The 18316-nt window shown below is 43.2% G+C and overlaps 1 protein-coding gene across 2 annotated transcripts in view; it reads left to right on the forward strand.

Annotated features, from left to right (window-relative positions):
• Positions 1–18316, forward strand: part of Tmem154 (transmembrane protein 154) — a 42320-nt gene that overhangs the window by 14165 nt on the left and 9839 nt on the right. For both annotated transcript variants that reach the window (XM_076864918.2, XM_076864919.2), the window contains exons 2-6: positions 6003–6254; positions 6346–6384; positions 12379–12406; positions 13539–13624; positions 15635–15692. In XM_076864918.2, coding sequence (XP_076721033.2) covers positions 6003–6254; positions 6346–6384; positions 12379–12406; positions 13539–13624; positions 15635–15692 — 463 coding nt within the window. The remainder of the gene's footprint in view (positions 1–6002; positions 6255–6345; positions 6385–12378; positions 12407–13538; positions 13625–15634; positions 15693–18316) is intronic.

Below are 18316 nucleotides of genomic sequence, written 5' to 3' on the forward strand. Positions count from 1 at the left end.
GAGTGTAGCTCTGTGGTAGCATGTGTGAGGCCCTGGGTTTCATCCCCAGCACCCCCCAAAACCAACAAACAAATATTTTTCATTTCTAGGTTTCGGCACCAAAAAGTACAAGCCCAAAAATGAAACATAAAACCAGATGTCAAAAAACAAAACAAAACAAAATAAAGACCTTGGTTACACATTTCCACTTAAAAAAAAAAAAAAAAAAGAGAAGTGAGCCTGTTTGTGTCACAAAGAAGCAAAGTCATTTCCACGCAGTGATGATGCTTAGATCAGTGATAAGGGGGCTCTGTGTGGCTGGGCTGCTGGAGCCCCTGGGTCTCAGGGGTCCTCACCAGATATATGAGCTACGAGCCCCAGATGTGTTTGCATGAATATTGTAAATAAGCATATGTAAATGCCTTGCACACCGCGCAGTCTTTATTATCTGGGGACTTTAGGATTTACAGTCTGGGGAGGTCTTGAAGGTTGCATGCAAGGTCACATGACCATTTCCATTACCTCTTAGTAATGCTAATAATAATCCTGGGAGAGTTTGTGTTGAGGTCACTTGAGATAACCAGGAGTGGGCCACCCAAAAGAGAGACAATGTGTTGGACCTGCACCTTTAGGGCCACCAGCCCTGAGCCCTCACACCTGACTTGGCAGGTGGGTCACATGCAAGGTTCAGGGGCACGAATGCCAAGCTTTGCAAGGTCTTTCTGCTTTTCAAGGGCTGTGTGTGGGTTTCTTCTTCTCTCCTGCACTTGTGTTGGCTAAAGTCCCTCTCTTCACCCTCGGTCTCTCTCTCTCTCTCTCTCTCTCTCTCTCTCTCTCTCTCTCTCTCTCTCTCTCTAGCAGTGTCACCAGTTTCACCCTAGGCCCCACCCCTTGTGCCCTGAAATACATCCAGATTTAGATAAGAAGATTCAAACATAAAATAAGGAAGTAGTAGCAGGCAGATGAACCTTCCGGGGAACAACTGAAACAGACACGTACAGAGATGGGGAAAGAAAAAGAGTAAGACGCAAAAATAACAAATCGACCAGCACCTGGCCTGTGCATGCCCCTTTAAGACTTTGGAAGCATCTTCACATTCATTATTACATGGTCTGGGATGTAGTTCAACGGAGAATTCTTGCCTAACATTTATTATTTCTTTTGCTTTCATGCTAACACTGTGGGAGAGGCAGATCAGAAGGCTTACTTTTGGGTCTTTTAAGGAATGGAAGGTTCTAGAAGGGAAAGGAGTCTTCTCTGGTCTCCCAGCTAGAGATTGACAGCAGGTCTCAAGCCCAGCTCTTCTGAATTCAGATCTTATCTGCCTTCAGTGATAACATGGCTGTGTCCAAGGGGCCCTGGATCAACACAAGAAATGTCCCTGCAACTCCCACAGGGCCCATCACTAGAGGAATCCTGCTTTCCTCCACAGTGCTGCCGGACCCTGGGGTTGGAAGAAGCCTTGTACCCAGGGAGCAGAGGGAGCACAGGAAGTCACCATGGACTAAACGGGCCTTGGCAAATGTTGACTAGAAAAGGCTGGAGCCCCGAGGGCTTCGGGAGGCTGCACGGTGGTTTCTGGGGAACCCATGTCCACTGGGTTAAAAGTGCTGTGACCCTGCTGGTCACGGGAGAACAGCTACAATACTTGAGGAGAAAGTCTCCTGAGCTGCTGTCTGTTTGTTCCACTCATGTCCGCTGGTGTGACCCCTGGCTCTTCCTTTGGTTTCCATCTTGATTTCATCCACTTCTGATTTCTTTCCTAAATCTCACCTCTGAGGCTTTGCTGACCCACCCACTCCTGGTTACTGATTTCATTCTGTGACCCTCCCCCCGACCCTTTTCCGACTCCCCTGTCTATGACTCTTAGGGCTGATCCCCAGTGGTTTCCACTTTCCTCTGACCCCACAGATCCTTGGACATCTGGCCTTTCCTTGGCTGAATCCTGCCAGTTCCCCCGAGCGAGCACTGGGTGAGGGTTTTCTTGGAGAAGCCTTGAGGTCAGACTACTGAGGGTAGTGTGATGCTGTGCCCAGCTCTGCCTCTCCTGCCTCCCCACTTCTGAGGTATCCTGTACTTGCCCTTGTACAAACAGAAGGATTCACAGTGTTATTGAAGAAGGTTTGGAAATACAAAAAGAACAACCTAAATTTCTATCAAAAAGAACTCCAAACAATGGGGAGGGGGCAAAGAAAGCTCTCTGTATACACTCATGAAATAATTTCAAGATGAAATTGGAAGAGAAAAAAGTAAGATTCAGGACAGTATATAAATTTGTGTTAAAAAAAAAAAAAGAAAAGAAAACAGGAAATAATACTTACTAGTGTGATAGGGTTTCTCTGGAAGGCAGCAGAAAGAGCAATTATCTCTGGGGAAGGAAACCAAGGGACTTGGAGGAAAAGGATGATAGAGAAACTTCCTTTTTGAGCTTAGTATCTCGAGTATTTTACATGTCCAAAATTTTAGATTAAAAACAAGGTAAATTGGGGCTGGGGATGTGGCTCAAGAGGTAGCGCGTTCGCCTGGCATGCATGCGGCCCGGGTTCGATCCTCAGCACCACATACCAACAAAGATGTTGTGTCCATCAATAACTGAAAAATAAATATTAAAAAACTCTCTCTCTCTCTCTCTTAAAAAAATATCTTTTTTTAAAAAAAAACAAGGTAAACGTTTTGGAATCAACAGAGTTTAGGACTAGATGGAAACTGGGGACTCAAGAGGTGATATTTTGTTGTTGTTGTTGTTGTTGTACCGAACAGAGCATTAAGTCATTAAGGGATTAAAGAATTTTTCCAAATTCCTACAACCAAGTGACAGAGCTATGACCAGAGCCCTCATTTGACTCTTGGCACCCTATTCGAGGTGTTCAATAAAGTTGTGAAGAACAAATCAACCAACACACCTTTATCCTAGTACCTATCACGAAGTAAGCAATCAACCAATGCCAGGTACTGTTGTTCATTATTTTGAGACTATCACAGAGTTCAGGTTGATGGGGCAGGGAGAACTGTGAAGGAGGTTGTCATAGGAGTCCCTAGAAATTAAGACTTGTAAGAAAAATAAAAATAAAATGAGGGTATGAGAGAGATTGGTATGAACCGTTGATTCTTATTTATTTAAATAGACACTAGAAGTGGGACGTGTAGCTCTAGTTGCTCAGGAGGTGTTTGATGGCCTGGGCAACATAGTGAGACCCCATCTCAAAAAAAAAAAAGAAAAGGAAAAATTCACTAGAAAATAATCTCAGAGCACAAGGGGTGCTTCATGTAGAAGACATGTGAGGATGTGCATTATGGAGAGAACCTCTGGCTCCTTTACCCAATCCCATGAAGGGCCACCTGTGACCTTCATGGTCTCATGCTGGAAAACACATGTACCCAACCCAGGACCATCAGGGGCACTTCTTTCCATTTCTCTTTCATTTCCAATTGTTGAATGTCCTCATTATTCCTGCTAACTTATTTTCTTCCCTATTTTCTCTTTTCCTGTGGCTATAGGTCAAGTGGGAACTCAAAGAGGGTTGAGTGTTCCATGGGAGCGTCATCGGCCTCCCTTGGAGAGGTACAGAAAAGATCTTATCATTCTGGGAAGCTTTGTTTGCAGTGCATCTGGGGTGAGAGCCTCGGCAAGAGCCCTGGCAAAGCTGAGGCTTCTGGAAATCTTTTGCTCATGTTGCTCTAGTGCCAGAAAGCTACCTCCTAGGCTCCCTCTCTTGCTCTCCACCTTATTGCCAAACTTCATGATTTGCAAGCATTCCTTTCCTCTCCGATTCAAGGAAAAACATAGTGTGAGGGGAATCAACCAGATGCCTGTCAATAGATGAAAGCATTAAGAAGTGTGTGTGTGTGTGTGTATGTGTGTGTGTGTGTGTGTATGTACACACACAATGGAGTTCTACTCAGCCACAAAGAAGAATAAAATTATGGCATTTGCTAGTAAATGGATAGAAATGGAGAACATCATGCTAAGGGAAATAAGCCAGACACAGAAAATCAAGGGTTGAATGTTTTCTCTCATATGTGGAAGCTAGAGCAAACTGAAGGAAAGGAGGAGAGAAGATTGGATATCATAAAGATATAGGGGACATCAGTAGAGTAGAAGCAGGAGATTGAGAGGCAGAGTGGAGACATGGAAAAGGGAAGGAAATGCTGAAAGAATTCTTTAAAAAGCATGCTATGTGCATATGTAAATATGCCACAGGGAATTCAGTCTCCCACAGGATCAGGGAATCCATTTGATAATCACTTTGGTAAATGCCAGTCCAAACTCTCAATCAGAATCAAGTTATATTCTGAAGTTTGTCATTGAATGGTAGATCCTGGGGCCAAAGGATCATGAAAGTTGCCCAAGATCACACTTGGAGGGGTAAAGATTGGATCTCAGAGGACCCAGAACAGAAATGAAGCTTTTAACTTCACACTCTGTTTTTCTTCTTTTTTTATTACCTTGACAGTAGGGAAAGCTAAAAGTTTATTTGTTTTTTTGATTGGTTCTTCCTACTGGGACATGAAAGTGGGAGACTGAAATGTTTATAAAACCAAAATAATTAACTGTGACTGTCTTAGTTCACCTGCCATAACAAAATATCAGAGCCTGGGTGGCTTAAACAGTTCTGGAAACTGAGAAGTTAAAAATCAAGGTACTGGCAGAGACAGGGTCTGGTGAGAACCCTCTTCCTGCCTGTCCTGTTACTGAATCCTCATAGGGCAAAGAGAGAGCAGGCAGAATGAAGGCTCAGGTCTCTCCTTCCTCTTCTTATAAGGGCACTAATCCCATTTGGGGAGCCCCACCCTCATGACCTCATTAAACTTAACTACTTCCTAAATGCCCCCACCTGACACCATCATATTGGGGACATCATCATATTGGGGATTAAGCCTTGAGGCTAATATATGAATGGGGTGGGGGTGCACACAAACACTCCTTTCATAATAGTTACCAAACAAATATTGTTATTTAACCTGAATCACAAGGCTAACATATTGAATTGTCTCTGCTGTTTCTGGGTCCGTCATTCAGTGGAGTCATGGTCTAACCTGTACTATAGAGTGTGACTTAAAGCAGCCGGCTTCTCCATTTGCATCTCACCCTTCACCTTGCAGAGAAATTCCACGTACACTGTCTTTGTGACCTGCCACAGGCTGGGCTAGCAATACTATCCAGGGTTCAAACAGAATAAACTTGCTTGTCAGTAAGGAAAGCCCCACAGACGCATTTTATTGAATAACTTTAAGTATTGGTGGAGTTTTCTTATTCTCCAAGGGAACTTCCCCTGGAGAATCTTACTTTACAAATGAGATATGCAGCATATTTTTTATTTAGAGTCCAGAAGGATTTGTCACGGGCAGACTTGGTACTTTGCAGAAAGGAAGGCCTAACGTTGAAACCTAAGTAATCACTCCAAAGCCCAACATCCCTTCCTATTGATAAGTACCTTTTACTAAAAATTAGGACACAGAGTGAATTCCTTTACACCTGTTTACATTTAATTATTTTTGGCGTTACTGGAGATCTAACCCAGGGCCTTAGAGTTTTCTAGGCAAGTGCTTTACGGATGAGCCATGTCCCCAGCCCCATTTCTTGACATCTAAATGGGTTAGATGTCGTTCACTGAATTTTCAGTATGTATACATTTAGATTTGTTCAGAAATTTTATTAAAATATCATGATGCCCTATAGGCGATCACCTGGAATGTCACACCACTTGGCTTGGGAAATTATCCTTGACAGGACAAAGCTTCCAACACCCTTGGCTGAAGTGTGTCCAAAGTGTCTGGTCAAAGCTAAACTGCCTGCATTTATGGAAGGTGTATCTCTGGGCACTGATTCCATGTTCAATATACTCACAGCTCAAGCTCCATTTATGTTAAATCAATACACGGTATCACCATGAACTGGAAGGCCAAGTGCAGTGGATCAAGTTTATCACCAAATGTATCTAGGGTAAATTTAAAAATCATTGAAACCATAACATACCAGCTTTGTCTCCATGGCAATCTCAGTTTTGTGCATGTCCCCACAGGTAATGGTGAATCAGAAGATACATCTACATTCTCAGAAAACGAAGCCACAGCTGAAGAGACCACCTCAAGTGTGTTGATTACAACAGCCACAGAAATAGTACCTGAAAATACGACTTCTACCCACATCGCCGAGGACACAGATCAGTTAGAGTTTATATTAATGGTGTTGATCCCATTGATTTCCTCGGTCCTCCTACTTTTATTAGTGGCACTCCTTGTGAGGTACTGTAGAAGAAAGAGAACTAAACAAGGTAAATATTTGGTGTATCCTTATTTTCAGAAAATTGCTTTACAGGTTAATGAGGATTCAATAAAACAGTCTCATTTTTTTCTTTTACTCAGAGCCTTCTAGCCAAGGATCTCAAAGTGCTTTACAGACATGTGAGTATTCTCCTGACATCGTTTAGGGTTTGGGATGGGGTAGAAGGAAGTGAGATGTTTCAAAATTAAGCAACAAAAGCACCTGTAATCTCAGCGGCTGGGGAGGCTGAGGCAGGAGGGTTGCGAGTTCAAAGCCAGCCTCAACAAAAGTGAGGCACGAAGTAACTCAGTGAGACCCTAAATAAAATACAAAATAGGGCTGGGGATATGGCTCAGTGGTCGAGTGCCCCTGAGTTCAATACCTGGTACCCCCGCCTCCCTACCCAAAAAAAAGAACAAACCACTATGTGATGATAAGTGATACATTTCAATGACACATTTAAGCAGTTACTAATGCCATGTCCTTTTTGTTTTTCTTTTAAGGACATGTTTTCAGTCTACCTTGAAATTTAAAATATAGCACTGCTATTTTGGTGTCCAGTGCAGATGGTGTATAGTCTTGGCCAAGAGGCCAGTGTGATGTTTCCCACCAGGTGAGAAGAAGGTCAGGAGGTGAGGCAGTGGGCCAATTTAGGGCTAGGGATGGAGGCTGGAGACCTTGGGGTCTTTATCACAAAAGGCCCAGGGAAGCAGTGTTCTTGTTCCCACTGAAACTTTTGCAAGGAGATTCCTGACTAGTTAAAGATTATTCACATCAATCTGAAAACCAAGACAGAAAATTCCCAAGATCAGCAGCATGATCCGAAAGTCTAGCATAGAATCATCAGATACTAGCTTTGGGGGTAGTTTTAGGTCCCAGGCAGTCTTGGGGTACTTTGGTCTTGTGCTGGTAAAAATGATGCTGACTCATTTTTTTTTTTTTTAATTGAAGCTTTTTTTTTCTTCTCCTTTTTTCTTTTTCTGATTCTGGGAAACATACCTACAAGTGCTTTACCACGAGCTACTTTCCCAGATCTTAAATTCAGCTTTTAAAAGTCATTCTGGAAATTATTCAAGGAATAAGAGGTTTCCTGATAACATACAGAGTCATATGCAAAACTTGCTCTCTGTCCCTCTGGCCCAGTAACAGGGCACCTGGGGCTTTGAGGTCATGACCTTGGCCTGAATGCTTCCCCCAGGACCCTGCACGGACCCTGCACGGGGGCAGCCCTTAGCTCTCTGCAGGAACTATAACAGCTATTTCCAAAGCCAGCAGATGAGGCAAATGTGAGCTGGGGAGAAGCCCCAAAGTGCATTTCCCTTCATGGCTCATAAAATAGACACCCTAGAAGCAGGAAATACAAGTTTCTTCACCCCTTGAAATTACAGGGTGGCCTAATAACAGTGGTCAAGTGGGAGTTTCTACAGAAGCTAAAGATAAGGCAAGAGGCAGCAGAGCTGGCTGGACCCCACTTCTTTTTTTGAGATAGGCCTCCCGTTATTCAGGTTGGCCTCAAACTTGCAGGCTTAAGCCATCCCTCTGCCTCTCAGCCTCCAGGAGTAGAGTAACAGGGACTACATGGACACAGAGCTGGATCCCACTGTTCAACCTCAGGCAAAGTAAGAACTTCCTGCCCCAAACCATAGCCCCACAGTTGGCTTTAATTAATGGACTCCAAGGAAGGGCACAGGGGAGGTGTCTAGTCAAGGGTCACGTTTGTAGGCTTTAGATTCAGAAAGTGATTTTCACTGAACTGCACCGTGCAAGTCTGTCCGTTCAAGGGCTATTTACACACAAGAACTGGCCTCATCCTCCGTCAGGGCCCAGGCCTCCCACCCTATAGCCCTACTTTAAGTTTTTGCTGTTGCCAGATCACAGCCTGACTTCCGGGGACCACGGACAGACGGACAGACGGCCGTCTGCCTTCTGTCTGGAATTTCCTTCTTGTCTGTTTGGCAGAAGGCCACCCCATTCTGCAGTACCCAGGGCTAAAGCTCTTACCGAGAAATTCCCCAGGCAAAATGCATCACCACTTCTGAGTTGTCATAGCACTTTGTTCACACTTACTGTCCACAGTACTCATGTTGTCATCATAAGCAAGTGACCTTTTTTGTGTGTGTTTTTGTTTTTGTCTTTCTTTCCTGCTACATTGTGTTCTACTTAAAGTCCAAAAGAGCCAAGAAGTTGTCTTATTCCTGTTTGACAGTGTGGCACTGCGGTTGAGAGCACAGATTGTAGAACCACACTCCTTGGTTGGCTTTTGCAAGACCAGCTCTGTAATCTCTCTCAGTTTCCTCATTCATAAAATAGGCAAATTCAATACTTACCACATAGAATCATGATTAAATGAATGGATGCATCTATTTCCCTCTATCTTCTATCTATCTGTGTGTCTATGTAGTACTTAGGAAAAAAGTGCCTGATATAAGTTCTAAGTAAATGTTCACATGTTATTATTATCACTTTAGCTATATGGTACCCACACATATTATCTGCTCAGTATATGTTTGTTGAATGAATGAGTTGATGACAGGATGTCAGAGGCAAAAGCAAATTGGCACATTATCCCTACTACAAATCAGCACCACATTTTTAGTTGAAATATTCTCACTGTAGGAAAACACAATATAGAAAACTTAGAAATTCAAACCAACTGCTTCTCATAAAATTTTTTGATAAAGGTAACTTTTTGATTTTTTTTCTTTCACTCATTAGCCACACCTTTAATATAAACATAAATATCTCTTCTGAGCAGAATGCTAAATGGTTAGCAACCACTTCCTCCACCCATTTCTATTTAACATTATAATACAAGTCTAAGACAAAAGAATATTTAAATAACTAATTTTTTTTTTTTCAGGAAAAACAAAACTGTCAAACTCAATCAAAAGAGACCAGCATTTTGCTTGGATAGTTCCCAAGGAGTGCTCGGTTGCAGGCCTGGGCACCTGGACACTTGATGTCCCCTCAGAAAGTAGGCAGGGCACACTGGTTCTTTCCTCACATGATAGACCCTGGTCTGGTGACACCTGGGGAGGACGTGACCAACCCTTTCAGAATGGATACTTCATCTGATTGGAAATACCCTTGGTTTTGTTTCGGTGCTGACTTTGAGCAGGCTAAGCACACGCTCTGTCACTGAGCTAGTCCAAGATTACTTTTTAAAATTTTCTTGTTGCCTTTTTTTTAATACCTTTATTTTACTTATTTATTTTTACATGATGCTGAGGATGGAATCCAGTGCCTCACCCGTGCTAGACAAGTGCTAGACAAGTGCTCTATCACTGAGCCACAACACCCTCCTCTGTTCTTTATTTTTTATGTGGTGCTGGGGATTGAACCCAGGGCCTCATGCATGCTAGGCAAATGCTTTACCACTGAGCTAAACCCCCTAAATTACCTTTTTTTCCCTTTGAGCCTGTCTTTTCATTTCCGGGGGGGAAAAGGAAATATTGCATAGTAACCCGGTGTTTTGCGATCCCTCTTCCTAGGCTTCCAGGCATTACATTTGCAGTTGTTACCACTTAACATTTATTAAGTACCTTGCTGTGAGTGTGTGTTTGGGGCAGGGGGAGAGGGTAGATGTCTTGAAAGAGATGCAGCTGGCAGGAAACTGTCACTTTGAACCGACAACGGCTACATGATGTTCAGCCCTGCTCAGTAAATCTCTCAGGAAAGAGACTTGCTTACTGCTCAGCTTGGAAATAAGACAAGGAAGCCAGAGTCTCTTGCAGCTCCTGTGTCCCCAGCCCACACCCAAATTATCCCACCATCCCATTCACAAAGGAGAGGAGCTAGGAGTTGGGTATTGTCAGGCCAAGTGGTTGTGATGCAGGAAGTGAGGGAGGAGGACAAGGTGGGGAGGAGGATATGAAATGGAAGGACTCTAAGGGGAAAATGGAATCCAGCGGGGAGAGGAAGGGGGGCTAAAAGCTGCATTTGCCTCTGGGTTGCAAAGGGAATAGGTGGCTATTAATAAAGAGCTGTAGGCCAGGTGGAGTGGAGCGGGCAGGGCCTGATTGCTGAGGACAAGTAATTGGTCTCCCTCCTGGTTTAATGTTTTACTCTCCCAGATGTTTTTCTGTTGCCATGGCGGCTGGGGCAGGGGTAATGGCCTTGGAGCAGGGAAGATGAGGCCACAAAAGGCTTTTTGCTCTCTTTTAATACTGATTATAGGAGCTTCGCATTTGGTGCATCTGGAGCACTTTGGTAATGGTTTTTTTTAACTTTTCCATCATCTGCATGCAAGTGAGCTTTTGCTCACCTCCAAGCCTGCAGGGAACCCGGATTACAAAGATAAATCCATTGCCCACAACAGTGGGGCTGTGGAGACACATGCTCTCTGAGAAATGGGGGGGGGGGGGTTATTAAGTAGGTAGGCAAAGAGAGAGAGAGGAGGAGAAAAGGAGGGACAAAATAGGGTGATTTTTATGGGTTCCCCGTGGGGAGACTCAATCACCTAGGGGCTTTATTTATAGTAAAATCCCTTAAGGAACAAGCCTGTAAATTTTAGAATAGAGATGAATATATAAAAACATATAAGATGCAGATAGTTTCCTTTCCCCAGTCTCCAAGTTATTTTTTGAGGAGTCAGGTACCTGCAGGAAGCTTCAGATTCCTACTGGGGAGCAGGAGGATATAACAGCCCCTCCAAAGCAGGCAGTCATGGCATGAAACTTAAATGTGCGCCCGGCTTTCCTGGATTGGCAATGCCATTCATGCTTGCCAACTGCAGGAAACCACCACAGCGCACGGCTGCCAGGAGGTCTGTTCCAGGTGCCTGCTGGTTGTGTTGCCTCGCTGGGACCTGCACTTCTGTAGGCCAGATAAAAGCAGGCCTCTGACTGCCAAGATCAGGAACATCTGACTATTGGGTGGACCTCTACAGAGTGGCTTTCTTTCTGATCGTTCTCACTTCATAAAAAACACGGTGGCGCTATCCACTATCCATTCATTTGACATTGTTGCTTCATTTCTCTGGTCTCCCTGCCAAACAAAACAGAGCCTGGGCCCAGACATCAGGCTGTGGTTCTTGCCACATGTTCATCTGGAATCTGATGTTCATTAGAGACGTTTTTAAAACTGTTTCCCTGACTTTTATCCCAATCAGCAGCAGCAAAAGCAGGTGGGCTGGATGTCTATCATGATAATGCCATCCAACAGATTGGATGTGAATTCAACCCCAGGGATGAACCATCAAGATTAAGACTATTCATTGATTCAATAAATATTTACTAGGCATTTGCCAGGTACTGTGTTAGCAGGACAGGAGCTGGGGATGATGTGAACAGGACAGACATGATCTCTGTCCTGGGGGAGCTGTGGGCTAGTGAGAGAGACAGGCAAAACAGAGCCAAGCAGATGCATGGATGAGAAATTGTGACCAATGCTATGGAGGAAGCAAGCAGGGTGCTGAGCCTCGGGAACACTGAAAGATGTGTCCTTCTCAAATAGAGGTGGAGCAGCCTCCCTGAGGGCAGGTTACTGAAGCTCAGAACTTAGATCCAGTCATTGAAAGAGTTGGGGTAAAAGCGCAGTTTCAGGAGGAGCCTTTGATGGAGTGACCCACATCCTGCTTCAGGACAGAGGACAGTGGCGCAGTGTTCAGCATGTGTGCCATGGGAGATAAAGCCCTGGAGTTTTGAACTGGGACATTTTATTGAGGGTGGTCAAGGAGCAAGCTCTGGAGCTGAACCCTACCTTTCTTTCCTTTACCACTGTTTTCCTCTTCATGTGGATATAAAAAAGATACAAGATACCTCTGATCTGAAGTGAGCTTGGGGAGCATTCTTACCCAAAAGAAAACAGATTTCACACCCATTAGGCTTCCTGTCAATATGGCAATCTGCACTTGTTCACCCTGGAAGTTAATTATTGCTCCTTTAAAAATGGAATTTACTGGAGTTAGGTTTCGGCTCAGTGGTAGAGCGCTTGCCTAGCAGTGTCAGGCACTGGGTTCGATTCTCAGCACCGCATTTAAATATGAATAAAATAAGGGTCCACAACATCGAAGAAATATCTTTTTAAAAAACGTAATTTACTTAAAAATTTTTTTGGATTGCTTTGTAAAGGTGACTTCAGCTGTTGATGCTGGTGGACAAAACTAACTTGACCTTTATATTTTTTCCTTTTAGATGAACTGGGAAGTGAAAACCTGAAAGTGTGAGTCCTCCCCACCTCCTCCAACCAGCTCGCTCCTGGATGAGGACAGCTAGGGAGGGGACAGGAGAGCCCTCGGCCTTTTCCTGGGCTCCGAAGCCCTTGCAGGGTTCTCCTACTTCCCGGGCCCCCGGGGACCCGGACGGCCCCTAGCGGCGCCAGGCGGGGTGCGCCCGCGTCCCCAGATCTTACCCAGAGCAGTCTCTGCGGCAGGCCGGGTGGGAGCTGCTGTATTTCATTGTCATCTGCTCAGAAAAAGACTCTTTTTCTGACTGCTACCAATGTCGAATGCATAGTGGTTCAATATTCTGACCCTGGATGTATGTCAAGGACGTCGGTTAATCGATTCTGATTAGAAATTTATCACCCGGAAAGATACTAGACCTGGTGTTGCGGAAGGAGGGCCCTTGGAAGCAGAAAGTTGGCGCTGCGCGGGGACCAGCGAGGACAGGGCGGGAGAGGAGGGGAGAAGGGGGAAGGGGAAGGGGGGGAGGGGGGGAGGGGGAGGTGACACTCTGATCCGAGTTCTAGGGCGACTCCCCCCCCTCCAGTAGCTTCACTTCCTCTCCCCAGCTCCACGCCTCCGCGGTGGCTGGGGCGGTAGTCCTTCCTCCCGCGACTCCATCTGCACCCACTTGGGGTTTCTGCACTTAGCCCTGCGCTCTGGCCCCGGGGAGCCGGGACAGTTGGATTTCTGAAAGTAACAGCTCCATTTCTCCTAGTTAGGAAAGCCTGGGAATTGAAGGGAGAGGTGATAAAAGTTGCCCCTTGACCGTGATCTCTTGAACTGGGCACAGACCCAAGACCCCAAGGAAGGAGAAGTGAAATGAAGCTGAAATTCTAAACGTGGTCTGAGGAGGCCTGCAGACCTCCAGACCCCCGGGTTCCCTTTCTAGCCCACTCCCTGGGCCTGTGGGCCTTCCCGTTTGGGATCAGGGATAGAAGTGAGTTTGTTTCGCATTTCTTCCCGTTAGAGCTCAATACTCTTGAGCAGGGTCACCCCAGGCTAACCTGGAGTGGCAGACACTGAATCAAGTCCAATTTCATCAGATTGTCGTTCTAGACTCTCAGAATGAGGCGCAACCCACCACCCTCCCCGCCACCCCACAACAATCCTTTTGCTGTCTCTCTCTAGCCCTATTTTCGAGGAAGACACACCATCTGTCATGGAAATAGAGATGGAAGAACTGGATAAATGGATGAACAGCATGAATAGAAATGGTAGGTGGAAACCAAAAGCTTTTGCTTTCTTTTCTAGTAATAGAAGGCTGCAATAACTTTAAATAAATACTTGAATCAATTCTGGAGTGTGACAGAGCCCAAATACTACTATCTATCTAATGCATGTAGATAATTAACTTAGGCCTGTTAGATCCTTAAATATCCAGTGTAATTATTACATGGATTATTGCAACTTGTTTTTATTTGCGTACAAGTTGTTGAAATGACCTCTTTCAATCAGAAAACCATTTATTTTTTTCTTTTCTGTTTTGTGGTGCTGAGAATGGAACCAGGGCCTTGCACATGCTACACAACTTCTATCACTGAGATATACCCAAGGACTCCATGTCTTTTTTTCCAAGCAAGGAAATCTGAGAACAAATTATCCGGGAAAAGCATCTGGCATTTTCTTATGGATAATAGAATTTAGAAATCTATAATTTTGATTTGTATATGAGAGTAACTCTATCAAATGTACTTTACAGAGATCTATGCTGTCCAATACAATAAATGGTAGCCATGTATGACTATTCAAATTGATCAAATAAAATTTAGTTTTAGTAATCACATTTTGAGTGATCAGTAACCAGGGGGCTACATATTAGGCTGAATCTAGAATTCTTCCATTACTGCAAAAATGTCTACATAGAGGCCTGGGGTTGTAGCTTGGCCATAGAGTGCTTGCCTAGCACGTGCGAGGTGCTGGGTTCGACCCTCAGCATCACATAAAAATAAACAAATAAAAACAAAGGTATTGTGCCAAACTATAACTAAAAAAAATATTAAAATTTTTTTTACATAGATGGTAATATAAAATATAACAACTTCCAAAATGGGTATCTGGCAATAATAGTACTGTATGGTCCTTACTTCCCATTAAGTCAATAATTGGTCTTAAAATGATGATCAATATTTTTTCTCTAAAAATCAATAAATTATTTTAATGCTCAGATGTAATTGCTCAGATGAAATCCACTATTTATGATATCATATAATTTGTATTTTTAACTTATCTTTAAGAAAAATGCCCTGGGTCTGTCAGATTTAACACCCTACAATGGAATTTTCTCAAATTCAGAAATTTGTTATTAAAATTAGTTGAGCTTTCCAAAAGATTAGAAGCACTCAATAACTTGTATAATTTCCAACAATTTTTCATACTGAGGGACAAAGGGCCCCATAAAGCATTTGAAGATGGATATAGGTCATGGACCTTGTCCTTAAAGTGATTACATTTTTTGTTCCTGTTTATAGTATGCACACATAGTAGAATTTGGAAAATTCAAAAAAAAAAAAAAAAAAAAAAGAAGTAGAAAGAAGGATTCCAGTACCAATGACAATCTCTCTCAACGTTTTGTTGTATTTCCTTTCGCACCTGAGACTTTGTGAAATACAAATAATAATTCTCTCACATTTACTAAAACCAGAAAACTGCCAAAAGATATCAATTTGTCAATGAAAGCGGAGAGTTATTTTGAGACATAAGGGGTATATCCAGAGAAATTCTCTCTCTCTCTCTTTTTTTTTTTTTTTCTTAAAAATAAGAGTGGTGTAATAGAAGAGAACTTGGCTGATTCTAAAAAGGTGGCCATTCCTCACCTTCCTTCCTGCTCTTCTCTGCTGAGTGGTCTGACTGAAATCATTCTGCATGCTCATCAGGACCTGGGTGCAGCCATTGTATCCCAGTGTCAGGCCTGAAGGATGCAGATTCTGGCTTTTAGAACAACACAGAGGTTCCACGGGGAATGAAAACCAAGCAGTGATGAATTACGCCCTTTCCAATAGGGGCAGAGGCAAGCTCAAGTCTCGAATCTGCGTTATTAGTGCTTTTTTCATTTCAGGAGCCTTGCCACCATTAATCTTTTAACCTCTAAACTCCCTAGAGTGAGATCATTTTTGCACAGGTAACCACACAGATCAAGGCAATTTCGATGCTCAAGTGTGTCAGTTTTGGGGATAGAAAATAGAATTTCAGTGACTAACAATGAGTTTGCTTTTGTTCTATTCTAGCCGACTATGAATGTTTACCTACTTTAAAAGAAGAAAAGGAATCAAACCACAACCCAAGGTACTTCTAATTTCTACCACAGGTCATATGTTTATGGCAGGAAGGGGACTAGAAACCACAGAGGAGCACTTTTTCTTCACCTTGGCTGCACTTATCAATTTTTTTTTTTATATTTGCTTTTTAGTTGTAGTGGGACACAACACCTTTATTTCATTTATTTATTTTTATGTGGTGCTGAGGATTGAACCCAGGGCCTTGCACATGATAGGCAAGCGCTCTACCGCTGAGCCACAACCCCAGCCGTACTTCTCAATTTTGTTATGGCAATTTACATGGAGTTATATGTATATGGAGAAAAGAAGTGAATTTTGTTTTGGAAAAATACAAAATAAACATCCTAATGGCTCTTTATCTTTAGAAATGAATTAATATTGATATTTTCTTCCAGAGAGGCTTCTGTTTTAGTCATAAAACTTTCTGATTATAACTCTAGGGTTGTTTACCTTGCATAGATAACTGTTTGATAAGGACAACAGATGGAGATGGCATTCTCAAAGCAGGTAACTGTAAATAAGAATGAATAAAAGGAGCACTTAAAAAAAATTAAAAAAAAATCCAATCCACCTGGACTGGCTTATTACAGGAGAGAAATTAAATGGAAAATTTTAAATATACATTCCGTTCTACCACTAGGTGGCTCTGCTTGATAGAAAATTTTAGTGCATTGGGGTTTGGGTGTAATTTATTAGCACTCCATGATCTTGTTGAAATTATATTATCCTCTATGAGGCCAGAAATGACCCTGTTTGGGTGTTTTTGATTAGAGGATTGTCTGGTCAGGAAGTGGGGAGGACTCAAAAGGAAATAGGATTCATTATTTAACAAGTTGGGGGCTTGGTGAGCGAGCTTTGCAGAGCTCTCCGGGGGCACCAGGTTGTTGGCAGGGATGATCTGTGGATGATCAGAAGGCAGAGAACTTGAGCCTGCAGTGGGAATGCTACATTTCTGTCGGAAGAAACAGAATAAAGCTTTCATGCTGGATAAATACCACCCTCCTCCTTGCCATCCATCATCATAAGCGGCCTTGTGCAGGTCGTTGTAAATGCTTCCAGAGCACGGTCACAGGTCCCTGGGCCATCCTGGAAGGCAGAGCCTTGCGAACAAAGGCTGTTTACTAGACAGTCTAATGGGGCAGTCCGATGTTTGTCCTTTGGATCTTTTTTTCTGAACGTTACCTAAAATTCACTGTCCCACCTCTCTCTCTCTCCACATCACACCACCATAATCTTATTCTGGTAAACCTCAGCTTTGATACCAAAGTCTACCTCTTATTGTAGATTTAAGTCAGTGTTAGCTCTCTGGGTGTTTCTGTGTTAAGATTCATTGCTGGTTCAAAAAAAAATTCTATCTCATTTAAATGAGATTCCAGGCTAGGGACTAACAGATGAAAGAAAGGGGGAAAAACAATGCCACAGGGAGTATGACAAGGACATTACAAAGGGATATTTTTAGCTTATCTAAAAAACGAGCCACTACACATGCCTGGTATAGGGCTCAGGTCAACACCCAAACTCTGTAAATACCTTATTATAGCATCACTGATGTGTACTCTCTAATGATGTGAAATGTCAGTGGTTTTTACATACCTGCCTCCTGTTCTTTCACATGATTGGCAACATGGAAGCAGCTTAGCCTTACCGAATTCTGTGGTGGTGAAAGCTTCTTAAAAATCAGCTCTTTGGAATACTGAGAATTTTGTTCCCTGAAATGAACCGTTGTTCATTTCTGCCTGTAAGGCAAAAAGCCTTAACTGGTTTGGAGAACTGCTGTGTATGAAATTATTATTTTTCATGGGATGGACTACACAGGACAGCTGTCAGGCCGTCCCCTCTTTCCCTCTCTGTGAAACCAGTACCAGCATTTCTAGAACGTGGAGCAGCCAAGTCCCAGGGCTCTGGGCTGCAGTCACTTTCTGATTGCTGAAAGGGGTCTATGATACCGTAAAGCAAAGTCTATCCATGTCTAGAGCTCTGGAAAGGGTATTAGTGCCATATAGTTTGGATAATCTTTCTTTTCTGTCATAGTTTTACTTACATTTCTTTCTTCCAATGTCTTGCTTACATTGATAATCAATAAAACCTTTACTTTGACTATCCAATATGAAACAGGAATAAGATCTGAGTTTTTCCTCTAGAGCTTGTGGATCATCAGAGATCTGGGTGAGAAGCACCATGGTCACTGGACTTTGAATGAGAGGCCTGGTTTTTAAGACCTGACTTTTATGTTCATTTGTTCTTTACACCAAGACAAGTTTCATTAGCTCTTGAGCGTCCATCTCCTCATCTTGAAAAATGGAAATATAGACACCTGTTCTTCTAGTTTCATAGCATCATGTGAGAGACTGAAACAATTATGTAAGGTGGTTTGTTTTTGGTTTTGGTACCTGGGGTTGAACTCAGGGGCCTTAACTACTGAGCAACATCCCCAACCCTTTTTAACATCTTGTTTAGAGACAGGGTCTCACTGAGTTGCTTAGGGCCTCACTAGATTGCTGAAGCTGGCTTTGAACTCGCCATCCTCCTGTCTCTGCCTCCACAGCCGCTGAGATCACAGATATGTGCCACCTCACTTGGCCAACTATGTAAGTTTTAAAGAACTATGCAAATGAAACAAATTCTTTTTCT

Source organism: Callospermophilus lateralis, chromosome 8 (genome assembly GCF_048772815.1).
Source record: "Callospermophilus lateralis isolate mCalLat2 chromosome 8, mCalLat2.hap1, whole genome shotgun sequence".
NCBI classification, from domain to species: Eukaryota; Metazoa; Chordata; class Mammalia; order Rodentia; family Sciuridae; genus Callospermophilus; species Callospermophilus lateralis.